A 15,756-nucleotide genomic window follows, 5' to 3' on the forward strand; every position below is an offset into this window, starting at 1 on the left:
TGGAGCCATAAAAATTATATGGAAAGGTGTGTGTGTGTATATGCGAGTACTTGTGCATGGGTATGCACATGTGCGAGTGCATGTGGGTGAATGTGTGTCGTGTGTGTGTGTGTGTGTGTATGTGTTGTTTAAATTTAGACTTGTAGGATATTAACTGGGTTTTGTAGACATGTGGATATCAGTAGCTAAACTTGATAAAAATGTTGACATAGACACAAGCTGCACACTTAAGGCACAGGCTGAGTTCGCTCCAACTTTATTGTGTTCCTTTTTTCCCCACTTTAAAATTTCCTAAGGGAAAAACCTCTCCCCTTGTGAAAATGTCAATAAAACAGTGAGAAATGGTCTAACTGTATCCCATAAGGAATTGGTGAAAGGCTCAGCTTCATGACTTCGACTCTGAAGTCAAATGGCAGAAAGTAGCCTGACATTTTTCTTATGTGAAGATGGACACAGGGCTTTTAAACATCACTGGGTTTAACATACAATAAAAAGACTTCATTTCTAAGAAGCGGGATTTATTTTGGGAGGCAAAGATGAGAGGAATGTAGGGACCACACTTTCCTTAAATGGGGTTATGCTTATTAGCTGCATCGGAAATAATAGATCTTCACTCTTGCTCCAATGGGGGAACTCAGCTATCAGGACTTTAAAGATCTCATCTCCTCAGAGTACGTTCGCCTTTGGGGATGTGCTGTCTCTCCATTTTTAGCTTGTAGAAATCTTCAGAGAGAATCAAGGATCTGTTCAGGGAGAAACCCAGAGACTCAACAAAGTTCTCAACCAAGATTGTCTGATATTGGTCACTTGGATAGGGACAAGGGAGGAGTCATTTCAAGCTTAAGTTTTAGTAGTCTGATGTTTACACAAGAGACCATTTGAGAAAATAATGCCAAACAGGTTTTCCTGCTTGACTTTTGTTGTTCTTTTGAGATAGGTTTTTACTCTATAGCCCGGGATGGCCTGGTATTCAGTATGTAGTCCAGGCTAGCTTTGAACTCATAGCAATGTTTCCATATTAAGCCTCTTAACTGATAGGCTTATAGGCCTGAGCCACTACACTCAGATTTCTGCTTGACTATTTAATTTTTCTAATTTTGGCAGGATATGGGGTTAGGTGTATATGTATGGGAGTTGGTTTTTGGTTACACAACATTGGCAAGACTCCAGCAGGGGCTACAAGGCTAGGACTGGCTGAAGTGTAGGTATCTTGAAGGACTAGACTGAATTATATCAAATAGAAAAGAGTTGTTCTCAACTGGGACAATTTATTCTACCCTCCTGCTACTTTTTGGAGAAATCTGGCAATGTCTGAGCATTGCTTTTTACATGAAACTGGTACCTATAGGATAAATCATCCCATAATGCACAGGGAAACTGGTACCTATAGGGTAAACCATTCCATAATACACAGGATGGCACTTACCAAGGCGTTTTCTAGCTTCAAATGTTAGTAGTGCCAATGTTGAAAATTGTGTGATAGAGGTGTTGGGAACAGAAGGTTACAAGGCTCAATTTATGTTTCCATAACATGACGCTGATATGCATATGTGGCATAAGTCAGATAAAACAGGGCTGGCACTGGACACGGAGAAGAGGGCTGTGACTCAGCACAAAATGTCTGACACCGAACGTCCAGGCAACCCCAAGTATACAGTGATGTAATCTGCAGTATAACTACTTTTGACACCTTTGTACGATTCGATAGAAATGTGGGTTTGAGGTCAGGTCCCTGATCCCCTAGACTCTGCCTGTGCCAGCCTGATTATATACATGGAAGGATCTGTAGGACTCTGGTAGAGTGGACATACAAAGTTGTTAGGAGAAAGTTTGGAACTGTGGTCAGGATAAAAAGGTAGGGAAAGAATAAGGACTCTGATGAAGCAATATAACCCTGTGTGATAAATACATGCATGCATACATACATACATGAGTGCACACACATATGTGCATCACATTGTGTTTAGGAATCAGTTTTAGAATAACATCTATCATCTATAATCTATTTGTATCTATCATCTATATTATATCATATTTATCATCTATCTTCTATCATCGATCTACTATCTATCTACTATCTATCTTCATCTATAATTTATTGTGTCTATCATCTATCATATCTATCTACCTATGTATATCTGTATCTATTGTCTATCATCTATCTATCTATCTATCTATCTATCTATCTATCTATCTATCTATCTATCATCTGTTCTAAACCCAGGTAGGACTGCTGGATTCACAGACCCAAGCGAGGGGACAGGGACTTTAATAGAAAACCCAGCAATGCTGACAGAACATAGCCAGTAGACATCACAACTAAGTGGACGCTGATAAGCATGGTCTGGTAAGGAGAGGGTACCATGGACAGTGGGATAGGACTGGGATCAGAGTGAGGAGTGCAGCATCACTGGCTGTGGTTCCAGTAGACCCATCCAGGAAGTGTTTGGGATCCCAGGACCTTTGTGTTATGCCAGGAGGTTGAATCTCTAGATGGTAAGTGAGAAATGTGACTCAGTTATCTTACCTGCTCCAAGATGGCAGATCTGCTCACTGGCTGTGTGACCTTTCAAAACCTAGGAAGATGCTACAAAAATGTGGAGATGGCAAAAGAAACCAAGTTCATAAAATCCACACTGGTGTGGTTTGGAATCAGTTTTATAACCATTGGAGTATTTTATGTATATTTTTATTTCAAAATGTTTGAAAGAAATTCAACACAGTGGACAATCTCATTAAAATTTGAAATGTGCAATTAGGCCTACCCTCATGACTTTTAAAGGTAGAGTTGGCTTTGATACTCTCAGCAGTATTAAAATTATTATGGTAATCAAGTTTAGTACAATCTTTAATTTTGATTTGTTTTAAGAATTGCTTGTGACATAGATTTTGCTATTTTGGTTTGTAAATCTATCCAGCTTTTGAGGCATCTGAGAGGAAAAGATGTGTATATCAAATGCTGAAAGAGTTCAATAACTCAATTCAAAAATTAATCATTTAAACTAATAACTCAATTAGTCTTTTCAAATAAAAAGGTGACCATATATATCTATATAAAAACATTAGGTTTATCGTGAAATCTTTTTTCCAGTCTTTTAAAGACAGGGTCTCACGTACCTGAACTGGCTTAGAACTTACCGTGTAGCCAAGGATGACCTTGAGGTCCCGATCCTCCTGCCTCCACTTTCTAAGTGTTGAGATCACAAGTGAATATCACATTTATTTTCTGTTTTTCATAATAAGATGTCCAAATTGACCTCAAAACAGGTAACTGTGGTTTTTAATCTATCTAATTTAAACCTCATTTCCTAGGCATAGATTTCTTTTTTTTTTTTAATTGGATTTTTTTAAATTTACATTTCAGATGTTATTCCCTTTCCTGGTCTTCCGGACATAAGCCCCCTCTCCTATCCCCGTCCCCTTCTTCTGTAAGTGTGTTCCCCTCCCCACCCACTCCCTCTTCCCGCCCCCCAACATTCCCTTACACTGGGGGTCCAACATTGGCAAGACCAAGAGCTTCTTCTTCCATTGGTGCCCAACAAGGTCATCCTCTGCTACATATGCAGTTGGAGCCCTGGGTCTGTCCATGTATAGTCTTTGGGTAGTGGTTTAGTCCCTGGGAGCTCTGGTTGGTTGGCATTGTTGTTCTTATGGAGTTGCAAGCCCCTTCAGATCCTTCTTTCCTTTCTCTAACTCCTCCAATGGGGTCCCGTTCTCAGTTGAATGGTTTGCTGCTACCATTCGCCTCTGTATTTGACATGCTCTGGCTGTGCCTCTCAGGAGACATCTATATCCAGTTCCTGTCAGCACGCCCTTCTCACCTTCATCAATCTTATCTAGTTTTGGTGGCTGTGTATATATGGACCACATGTCTCTGCTCCAAACTTTAGGCAGAGATTTCTTAGTGAACAAATGATCACTGACAGGTAAAAGCTCCAATGAGACCAGCAAACATTCAAGAGGTAAAAGATACAAGCAACAATAACATTGTTGCCACACGCCCCCTTCTGGTCCCTACTGTGAAACTCCTACCCTACTGGTGTTTATTTTATGAGATGCTGAGTGTTGAGACTTAATGCAGGTAAAGATACCCCCCCCCCCCAACAAAAACCCCACACTCTTTTTGAAGTCAATTGTTTTATTATTGTTACTTTTACACGGAGGAGACTTAGTTACATAAAGTATATTCAGTATGTTGGTTATCAGTAGTACAAGCACAGGGATGCAGACAGTGGAACATGAAAGAAAACCCTTTGTCAGAGCGAGACCACGTGACCCAAGCACGTGACCCAAACACCACTCCAAACAGCCTATGTACAGGTGCCCTCTGAATTCCAGTTATGTACAGACAGAGTCACAGAGTAAATGACACGGAGTTGCTGTATGTCCAGCCAGCCAGAGAAAACTGCTCACAACAAACACAGAATGACGAAGATGACTTTAAAGTGCACCCCCTGGAGTCTGGCGTGGTGAAGACAGGGGCTAAGATGCTGCTCTAGAATGCAGGCAATCGAAGACCGTGTGAGACCCAGACCGCCCCTAAAAAGATCCTTCACAAAAATGGCATTCCGATATATTTTGATCTTTCCAAAATATATTCACTTAAAAATTCTAAAAATTGTTTTATTTCTTTTGATTGGCATGGTTACTGTACATATTTACGGGGTGCAATATCACGACTAAATCAGGGTCATGGGTTCTGCTGTAGTGCAGGGAAAAGGTTTGGTTGGCAGTAATTGATTGTGGGTCCCCAAACAGATGATCTTGAGTACATTTTTATATTTTTTTATGTTTTTAACACAACCCACCTAAAAAGCAGGTTATATCTTGTAGGGTATATATATATATCTATGTTAAGATCAACATTAATAATATTTCTGTTTAAAAAATATATAGATTTTCTTTTCTTTTGTGCTAAGCAGTGACTTCATCAAACCAAGAGGGTAGTGTTTGTTACTCTTTTTAATTTTTGAGACAGGGTCTCGTGTAGCCAAAGCTGACCAGGAACTTCTAATTCTCCTGCCTCTACCTCCTCACTTCTCGGATTGCAGGAGTGCCATCATACCTGGCTTGTGAGTCTCCCATATATATATTCTTTTTTTTTTTCTCATGTACCTCTCTGAGTCTGCACTGTGAAGATGGAGCTGTTGCAGTGGAGACTTGAAAGAACAAGGTTAGGCACAGGGACCAAGGTAGACTCTGCCAAATTCAACAGAAGCTCTCTTTATTCTTGATGGGCAAGACTCCATCAGACTCTTTGAGAGCCTTGGGCCTCCACATAGCCCGTGATAGAGGAGTGCCACTGACTCTGCATTCAGATACTTTTCTCTGGGGCAAGTTGTCTGTTTAAGCCTAAGACTATTGATGGGGTTGTTCTGTTTAATACTGGGGCTTATGCAGGTGACTTTGCTACCCTCCTGTGTGGATTGTTCTAGGCTCTCATGTGCCCCTTAGTCATCATCCCAGCCTTCACTCTGATTGCATTACAAAGTGAAATATGAAGGGTTTGAATCTCGAGAACTTCTGTCCATATCTATACGTGGACAACTCACCACCCCCAGTCAGAAACCATGTTTTGACAGAAAAGGAAACTGACCACCCAGCACACCATGAAGTCTGTTGTTTTTGCTTGTCCTTCCAGGGACGTATGCAAATATAGGTATAAGATATTATCGACAGGTTGTATATCTGCTTGCCATTTTTATAAGGGAACTTCTTAGACCCATCATATATTTATATAAGAACATAAGCACATCCTAATTTTTCCAGGCATGTTTGCTAATCATCTATTTCAATCTCCACGTGGGCGAATCTTGCTTAACATAGCAAATGGATTCCTGAAAAATAATCTTAGGGTCTGTAAAAGGAAATATTTTCAGTGCAATAGTGGAACTTGCTACTTAAAGAAACCATGCAATGAGTTGCTTTGAAAATGAAGAATTCTTCCATGAAAGGAATAATTTCTTTGATTTTCAAAGTTTGCTTAAAATACACACCTACAATTTTTTAGGATTGTCTAGAACAGTAGTTTAAGTAATAAAAAACAGAACAGATAAACTTCATTTTACAACGAACAACACACAGAATGACCCGTGGACTGTTTATTGACTATATCCAGAAGCCCTGAATATATGCATTATTGGTATTTTATGGCTTTAATTAAGACAATCGTCTCTTATGAAATACTATAAAGTGCAATATTAAAAAAATTAAAAAACCCAAAAGGCATCCTTTGTCCTTCAGTTTTATCCTGATGGTAAGAATCGGAGAGTCATTGGGTTAACTGGCGAGGAATTCTCTGCCCTTAATTCACACATGCAGTTTCATTCTGGAAATGATTTTATTCTGGGATTCTGACATTTTGCTTTTTTCTTGTTTGTGTGTATGTAACTTGATTTGAGAAAATTAGTATCTTTTTGGCTAGCAGAGAGTTCTAGAGACCCGTCAGTGTCCAAGGCTCCGTTATTTACATATCTATTATGAAGAAACTGCAACCGAAGGGAAAATCCCCATCTTTTGGTGACCAGATTCCCAGGTCAGGAAGTGACCTCACTGTTTCTATCAACCTACTGCATACGAAAGTAATCGCACTGTGGGACTCATAGCAAGAGGAGCCCAAGCCTTTCTCTGACCTCCCATTTGAAATGACTTCCTCCCAATAATCAATGCAGGCAAGCACAAACCCAGAGTCTTGGAATGATTCAATGTGGCTCCTTTCCTGTTTCCTTTTTGACTATGTGGAACGAAGATGCAGGATACAAAAAAGGCTACAACCTTGACCTAACCATAACTCTATGATAACACTGTGTCCAGTGCTCATCTTGACACCAGACAACCAACTCCCATTGGTACCGCCTTCAAGTCTACTGGTCCTTGGAAGGTATGTACCTCTGTGGTTATGGATTCTGCCTGCCATTCAGTAGCAACTAGAAAGGACTCCTCTGGGGATTAGTCATGCACAGAAAAGTGCTGTTGGGGGTAAAGGTCTAGAACTTTTGAATCTTTACACTGTGTGGGAATAATGGCATCAGAAGGAAGAAAAGGAAGAGGAGAAAAACGAGGAGGAGGAGGAAGAGGAGAAAGCTGAAGAAAACACCTAAACAAACAAAAACTTCAGGGATGCTTCTGAAGAAAATAGGTGTAGGGTCCCAGAGTGGCAACTTTCAACCTTGTCATGCGTAAGATCAAAAAGTGTTCGAAACCAAACCAAACCAAATCAACCAAACAAAAAAAGGGTGAAGTCATCAGCTGTAGGGTCTTGGGGGGTTAAGCTGGATGGGGACTCTTCTGTCAGTGTTAAACATTGACCTTGGTAACACTAGGAACTCTTTGCTGATATTCCAAGATGACTTACTATCTGTGGTCCTTTGTACTATGGTAACCAGCAGACAGATTCCCCCAGTGGAATCAGTCTCTGGTGGGAGTCCATGCAAGTCCACGGCATTCCTTCACCCTTAGGTATTTACTAATTTTCCAGTCAGCCCATCGGTCATTTAGGAAAAGTGCTTTGGCTTAAGCACCATACTTCTCCATTCAGTCCCCCTCTCTGTACAATAATTCGAGTCTGGGTGCTTAGACTTTCAGGACTAGGTTGGTCTCTCAAAGCCTGGCCAGGTCATGCATTTGTCTGTGTGGCCCTCTCTCCCACCCTTTCCTAAGAACAGACTCATGAGCAAGATTAAAGACTTTGGTGCCGTTTAGGTAGTTTAAAGCGAGGTTGATTGTCTACGTGTGAGAAAGGCATGTGGATGCATGCTGTCTAGGCGGTCTATGTGGGAAGCAAGCTACTTCCAGATGTAGCGAACATGAGCACATCTGTGACTGCACAGAAGCCAATGTCCCCTTGCTGTGGCACCATAGCCTCTGTGGACCTAAAGTGCCCAGTGACGTGAGGGAAATAGCTGGAAGGTACAATAATCGGTATTGGATCTGAGCTGGCTGTATTTCCTTTATTGCTTTTCTTAGCTTATACATGTCAAGGAATACAAAGCTGTGAGATTAAAAAGGACCACAAAGATCCAAAGGCAGTAAACTAAGCTCAGACAGACACTGGGGCAAGGCACAGGTACCTTTCTTTCCTGAGTCCTTCTTGACACGTGCTTTTCAAATGTAGGCTATGTATAGACTCCAGTAATTGTTTAAAAATGTCTGCTATTTGTAACCACTTTAAAACATCATGATATATTTTGGTTGCTTTCTTAGGAATCCCATTACTAATAAGTTATTTTCTCTCCTCCCTCCCCCCTTTGATTTTTATATTTTTCTTCCAACTCCCTCTTAATGGGAAGGCCTTGTCTGCTAATTGAAAGTTTCTATAGCATGCTTTTCCTGCGACAGACCTGCTGTCTCTAACATGCTACTTGATGGAGCCCCAATCTTTCTGGGTGCAAGGAAGGATATAATTTGTGCGTATGCCTGTCCATGCAGAGGTGTGTGTGTGTGTGTGTGTGTGTGTGTGTGTGTGTATGTGTGTGTGTGTGGTGTGTGTGTGTGTGTGTGTGTGTGTGTATGTGTGTGTGTGTGGTGTGTGTGTGTGTGTGTGTGTGTGTATGTGTGTGTGTGTGGTGTGTGTGTGTGTGTGTGTGTGTGTGTGTGTGCTTGTATGAAAGCTCACTGAAATTCTCTGACAGGCTTCATTCAGGCAGGCATCAAACCCTATCAAATCTTCAGTGCAATTCTCTCAAGAGAACACTTCAAGTTCCATCGTCCCCCCTGACTGGCCAGCAGCTCTGATAGTTGTCTCTTTTGTGATCATCTTTCTGTTAAGGTGGACTGGGTGTGGACAACCTTCTTTTACAGGCCACATCTCACTTCATCTCAAGTCACAGAGGCATTTAAAAGATGTGGGAAGTGGTGGTGAAGGGAAGTGGATCAACTCTCTCTGGCCAGGAGCAGATGTATGTTAAGGTTACCAAAAATCTTGTCATGGAGACAGCTGTGTTTTGCTGAAAGGCCTCCAAGCCACCTGACTCATGTCTTCCCTACAAAATAAATTCCAATGGCCTCTGTCAGAGGCCCTGCAAAGCGGTTTCCTTGATCATGAGACGGTCCTTGCCTCTTTTCATGACACTAAAGTGAGGCTTCAGACATTCTGCATCATCTGCTGAGCTGAGGAACAGCCCCATCCCCGAGCGCCTGCACATGTTCTCTGCCCTGCTGACTCTGTCTGGCATGTTTCGGTCCTGAGAACTTGAACAACACCAACAATCCCACTAGGAACTGACTGGGTCCAGAGGGCAGGTGGATGTGTCATGGACACTCTCAAATGCAAATCTACGAGTTTCTGCTTTAGAATCCTCAATCTGAACCAAGTTTCTCTCCTGTTTCAGGGTTTCCTGAGGCTATAGGAGAGGTGACAGCAAGCAAGACTGGCTTGGTTTTCTGTGAGCAAATTTGGGCCCAATTCCTTTATTTTAGGAGTGGTAAAATTTTGGCTTGAACTTTTGATATTATTTTGTACCCTGCTCCAGAGAAACAAGGAGACAGCAATCTAAAATTTGTCTCCCCTGCCTCTTGTTGCATACTTTTGCTTCTCTGAAAGCATTAGGGATACAGCTGCCATTTCCAATATTCTGTGGGGTTGGAGTGTTTAAATGTGAATGTTTGTGTGTATATGTGCACAGAATAAAACTAACCCCCTTTTTTTTCATAGATGTTCACTTTGGTTGGTGTGCACGAGTTTTCTCTTTCTTGACTGTCAAATTTGATACTCTGTGCTTTGGGATTCCAAATGTGACTGGGTGGGCCAATAAGGTGATGGCGGCATTGATATTTGTGTGCCAGCAGATCTAGTACACTTGCGCACACTGATGTGCAAGAGAGAAATTAGAAATGATCTGAATCTATCCTGTAGGAAGCAGTTTTACAATGATGTGAATGATTCCAGGACAACATATGGCCACATAGCCACACACTCCTCAACAAAGGCAGCAAGAACCAGCAGCGGCTGGGACCTGCACCTCTCAGGGAGGGGGAACACCGTGGAGGTGGGGACTGGCTTTGGGAATGTTGTTAAAGACCACAACCCTCCCTATGAAGCAGAGCTCTCAGCTCTTAGGCATCTGGAGTGCTTCCTGGCTTTTTGGTGAGGAGGGGATAGTAACGGTAGGAGCATACATTCTGTGATCTTTTTTACTTTACAGTCTGTTTGTAGTTGGTTTAAAAAAAATCCGTTTTAAGCAATAAACCAATCAGGAAAAAGAATTTATCCAACAATCATTGGGCTCTTGCCCGAGCAGCCGGGACAAGAATCTGAGATTTGAAAACTGAAAACTCACTTTCCCTTTGTCTTTCTCTGTAAGGAAGCAACACAAACGCTTGCCCCATACAAAGTTCAACCCTTGATAAATGGGGCATGGATTTCTCTTTCACCATTGAAAACCCAACTCTGCATTGTTGGAGAGACTTGAAAGCCAGGCGGACCTTTTTATTTCTCGTGTCCTCAGGGGGCCTCCACTTTGAAGTGCCTTTTGCTTGTGAGTGAAGAGAGGTGATGGGGCTTGGCTCTGCCTCCTGTTGCCATGCTCTGTAAATGGGGTGTTTGTAGATGGAATGCTGAACTTGGGCTGGGGTATTGGGTTACCCAACCTTTTTATTCAGCTCTGAGCTCTGTGTCCTGCCTCCCTGTGTTAAGGGGTGTTCACGACAGTCAGAAAAGGCGTAGTGCCAGATCAGGATGTGAATGCGTGGTGACATTCTCTGTGTATGACGTGTGCCGATTTACATGCAGGTGGCCACCCTTTATTCACTTTTTCAGTTGATTTTAAGGAGAAAGCATGGTTTAGGGAAAAGAAAAACTCGGCACATTTTTTTTCTCCAATTTAACTTGCTGCCAACCAGTCCCATTTTCTACTGAAATGAACCCGAGAAATCACACAAGGGCTTAGGGAGTCAGACAAGAGCTTTGAAGTCATTCAGAGCTTAGGGACACTCCATGAGTGAGATTACCCCCATGTGAAGCTGATCAAGATATGAGTGACTGCTTCAAAGTAATGTAAAGAAATGATGGAAGATATATAGTCTCCACTGTGCTTGGGATGCTACAGGTCCAGGCGGGGCTATGATAGAGGCGGGATACAGATGTTGCATGAGTCTACAGACCAAATCCGTGACACAGGACTTGGAAACTGTTCTGGGGGTGGGGTGAGGTACACACAAACCGGCTAAATGTCTCTGCAAACAAACCTGAACTGCCTCAATCAAGCACTGTCATTCCTTAGTTCAGCTCTATTGGGAATGATCCTTAGACATTGCAGCCCTTTGTGACCACACTGAGAAGTGCTCTAAGGAGCTATGCCCTATGTTCCCATCGGGTGGCCACCCCCACTGAGCACCTCTGCTGGATGGTGTTTCTCAGCACACATCTCAGCACTCTTGGCAGGACTTTGGACTGTGTGGGAGCCCTTGGCATTAAAGCTTGTCAAATGACAATCACGGCTAAGATTGCCCTTGTTCGTTTGATGATAATGGGCCATGCACTGGAACATGATAGGCTCGGTTTATATAATTTTGCTGTCCTAGAAAATCACTAATTTGGTTTTTCATTCATATCATCTACTTGCATGCTGGGGTATTACAACAAAACAAAACAAAACAAGACAGCCTAACCCTCAACAGATGCCGCACCCTCCCCGCCCCCTGGTTGTCAGTCAGTCTGAGTTTTACCTCTGTCTTACGGAATCCTGGGGGTGTCAGAGCGCCCCAGTGGGGATGAGCAGGGTGATTCTTTTTGGCTTGTGAGAGTATTTTAGAGGTTCTAACTGGGGCTCCTACGGACTCCCTCTATTAAGCTCTCCTTTCTGCAAAGTATTTCACTAAACTTATTCCATCCAAAGCAGGCTAGAGATCACAGCAAGGAGCGCTTTGCCTACTGATTCTGTTAACTCAGCTTTTGCACTCGAGGGGCAAAGCACAAACTGAAGGTTGAAGGTTGATGCCCCTCTTCAAATAGGTACTATAAATATACTAGAGCTATCCCTGAAAAGATGCATTTGCACTTAAATATATATGTTTTTATATATATATATAATTTTTCTTTCTGTTTGTGTACAGTTATGTATTAATCTATAGGTATAGGAGGAGAGGTATAGTACAGAAACAGGCAAGATCTGTATGCTCATGTGTATATATTTATAATATTTATATGTATGTATGGCCTCTGTCCTCTTTCGCGTCATCACAATGAACGTACCTCTGACCAGCGAGGAGTACCTGTCAGTGGGGATGGAGAGACGGTCCTCTTTGTCTCTAACACGGAGTCATTTCAGCAGGCAAGGGTGAGGGGCCTGTGAAGTGAGTGGCCCCGTGGGAATCCATCCTTCCTCCAACCTTTCAAGGAGGGACACTTGCCTCCCAGGGCTGTGCACAAGTTGCCTCTTCTCAAGACTGCAAGGAGCCTGGAGCCCAGAGCCGGGAGGGACCATCCATGCTGTTGGTTTAAGATATGGCTTTTCCACTAGATGGAGACAGGGCACTCGAGAACTTTGTCTTCCAGGAGGACGCTGACCACCAGGAACGCGAAGTAGAGGCCAAACATGATGAAGCCGAGGATTTTGTTCATCCGCCACTTGCAGAGGGCGATGGAGAGGATGACAAAAATCAACATGATGAAGAGGAGGACGATGGCACAGAAGAGGCCATTGCTGCTGACAGTCACTGGCTTGAATCTGTGGATGATGGTGTAGAGGAGCCAGGGCAGTGGGAGCCTGAGAGGAAGAGAAGGAGGCAGGGGGGGAGGGGCAGGGAGCAGTCAGGTGTGGTGAAGAAGCACAGAGGATGCCTGTCTATGGCTCAAGGAGGAGGATACTTTAGGCCACTGGGACAAATGCCTACCTCAGGAACTTATGTAAAGAAGTTGGGGGACCCTTGAACTCTTGACCAACTTCCTGACTCATTTGTTCTCTAGTGAACAACGTTAAAGATGTGACTGCGACAGGTGACCTCTGAATTTGATTCAAATTGGCTTTTGTTTTCTTTCTAGAGGAGATTACAATGTGTTCTCAGGCCTAAAAGGGTGAACTTAGATTTGCACAGAGTGAGGAGAGGAAAGGACACCAGGAAGAGGGTTACAGGCCTGAGTGGTAAAAATGGAGAAGAGAGCCTCTAATTTTCAGAATGGAGACAGAGTAATAAGTACTTCTTTGAGAACCTAAAATGCAGGAAGGGTGCATGGTGGTTGTGGGGACCAAGGCGCAATCTGGCAGTCTGAAGTTTATTCTGGGAAAGATGGTGATAATCATTTTCTAAAAAGGGACTTGGGTTGGGCATAGTGGCAGATGCCCAGGAGGCAGAGGCAGAGGCAGAGGCAGAGGCAGAGGCAGAGGCAGAGGCAGAGGCAGAGGCAGAGGCAGAGGCAGAGGCAGAGGCAGAGGCAGAGGCAGAGGCAGAGGCAGAGGCAGAGGCAGAGGCAGAGGCAGAGGCAGAGGCAGAGGCAGGCCTTATCTCTGTAAGTTTTGAGGCCAGCCTGGTCTACAAAGTGAATTCCAGGACAGTTAGAACTACATAGTGAGACACTGGTCTCACTCTGTAGTAAAACAAACAAACAAACAAAAAACAAAACAAAACAAAAAAACCAACCCCCCCCAACTAACCAGCCAGCCAAAGGGTCTTACACTTATAATGAAGTTTTAAAACTTTATTATAGATTTTCCTACTAATTTTCTTGCTTTGAACTGACTTTTGAAATCTGACAACAGCCATTGTTTCCTAATCAGAGTGCTGACTTTGACAATCACGAGGTAGAACAGTTATTGGGAACACATAGGAGTCAGTCAACTGAGCCTTGTAGGTAAAGAAACGTGGCTGGAAATATCTGGTTCCAGTGGTATGCCACCACCGGGAGGCAGCAGCTCTGGGGCATGCAGCCAGTTCCCAGCTGAGTAACGCTAGGAAGGGTCAGGTGTGGCCTGATTTCTGGCATGTTAGGGAGGGAGTAACTTTCTGAATCACAAAGTTTTCTAATAAAAAAGGCGTAAGCATGCTTTCCTTTCTCTGTCTCTCTCTGTCTCTGTCTCTCTGTCTCTCTCTCTCCCTCCCTTCTTTCCTTCTTTCCTTTCTTCCCTTTTTTCTTTTTTAAGCTAATAGGTTCTGAGCGGCCACATTATGCATGCATTTTTGAATTCCTAGGCCTAGCACGTGTAGACGTACAGAGTTGCTATGCTGACTTAGCAAAGCTCAAGTGATTGACACCATGGCCTGTGATGTTGAAACAGATCTTTGCTCACTAAAGTGTGGGTGGCAGATGCTTACTTCAATGCATCGTGATGGGGTGGGGAAACCAAAACACTTGACTTCCACTAAACTTTGTATTATAGCTGGATCTTGGACGTGCCCTAAAGGCCAGCTGTTAAAGGTTTGGTCTCCAGCTTGAGTCTCTTGGGAGATGATGGAACCTCTAGGAGGCAGGTGGAGGGAAGCTAGGTCACTGGGGTCACGATCTCGAATGAGATTTGGGCACCCTGGCCTCTTTCTGTCGTCTACTTTGCTACCTGGCCACAATGAGGTGCACAGGCCTTCTCTGCCGTGTGCTCCAACTGTGACACACTGGCTGCCCAAAGGCCAATGTGACAGGGACAAGGTTGACACCTCTGAAACCATGAGTGAAAATAAATGTCTCCATTTTTAAGGTGACAGAGCTTAGATATTCGTCACAGGGCAGGAAGCCGAACAACCCCTAGTCACACTTACACACGTGTGCAACTGATTTTGGTAAACCTGAGGCAGGTAGTACTTCTGGTAGTTTGTGAAACTCTTTGGGGAGTGACACTTCCCACACCTCTTGATCTGTCAGCTCTGTTGTCACTGAAGAAACATAAGGAAGGGATGGACTACAAGTGTGACCTTATTCAGAAAAATGATTGTTTCTGTTTTATTTGAGTAAAGAATTGGGGATCTTTTTTATAATTTCTAGCAGTAAAGAACTAGTTAGATTGCGAGGAAGCCAGTGTAATGTTATGTGGCTATTTAAAGCCACAGGCTTAGAGATCCAGGCTATAGAACAGCTGGGAGAATGTTTGCCTAGCATGCAGGACACCCTAGCTTCATCCGATTTGCCTAAGACAGACATGGTGCTGTAAACCCAGCACCTGGGATGTCAAGCCAGAAGAACCAGGAGTTCAAGATCATTCTCTGCAACATAGGCAGTCTGGGCTTCCTGAGACCATGACTCAGCAATCAAACCAAACCACAAACTCTGAAAGTTGACAGTAATAATAGGAAAATACTCATGGTGTAATTTTAATTTAGACTTTCTTTTTTCCTTCTTCTTTCTTCTTTCCTTTTTATTCTTATTTTTGAGACAGGGTCTCTTGTAGCCCAGACTGGCTTTGAACTTGCTATTGGGCTAACTCCCAATCCTCCCCCTTCCACCCTTCTCATGATATCCATTTATTGAAGTACTGGGATTGAAAGCAGGGCTTTGTATATAATTTTAACTAATAAACGAAGGGTACACATCAAACTAGCAAGGTAATCTCAATCATGTAAAATGTACATGTTTTGAGTGGGCGGCAGATCATCATTAATTTCTGTACGTATCTTCTAAAACCCTGTCTACTACTGAGAAATGCAGAGAACTTCAAGAGAAAATGCAGGCAGGATTGTGGAGCAACTTTGCACTCACTACGTTGTGAACGACACTCTCAGTGTGATGATAATGAAAACATAAAATCGAACAAATTTTGAGAAAGATTTTTAGAAAATAAATGTATAGACTATATCAGGACCCATTAAATATTAAAAAATATTTGTCTGTTAAGC

The 15,756-nt window shown here is 42.9% G+C and overlaps 1 protein-coding gene across 8 annotated transcripts in view; it reads right to left on the reverse strand.

Annotated features, from left to right (window-relative positions):
* Nucleotides 1-4,118: 4,118 nt before the first annotated feature.
* The window catches only part of Slc24a2 (solute carrier family 24 member 2), a 237,584-nt gene continuing 225,946 nt past the window's right edge, over nucleotides 4,119-15,756 (reverse strand). For 3 of the 8 annotated variants that reach the window (XM_087551415.1, XM_087551414.1, XM_087551420.1), the window contains one exon: nucleotides 5,093-12,704. In XM_087551415.1, coding sequence (XP_087407541.1) covers nucleotides 12,455-12,704 — 250 coding nt within the window. In that variant the 3' untranslated portion in view covers nucleotides 5,093-12,454. 8 annotated transcript variants of the gene reach the window in all.

Source organism: Rattus norvegicus, chromosome 5, assembly GCF_021556685.1.
Source record: "Rattus norvegicus strain SHRSP/BbbUtx chromosome 5, alternate assembly SHRSP_T2T, whole genome shotgun sequence".
In the NCBI taxonomy this organism is placed as follows: Eukaryota; Metazoa; Chordata; class Mammalia; order Rodentia; family Muridae; genus Rattus; species Rattus norvegicus.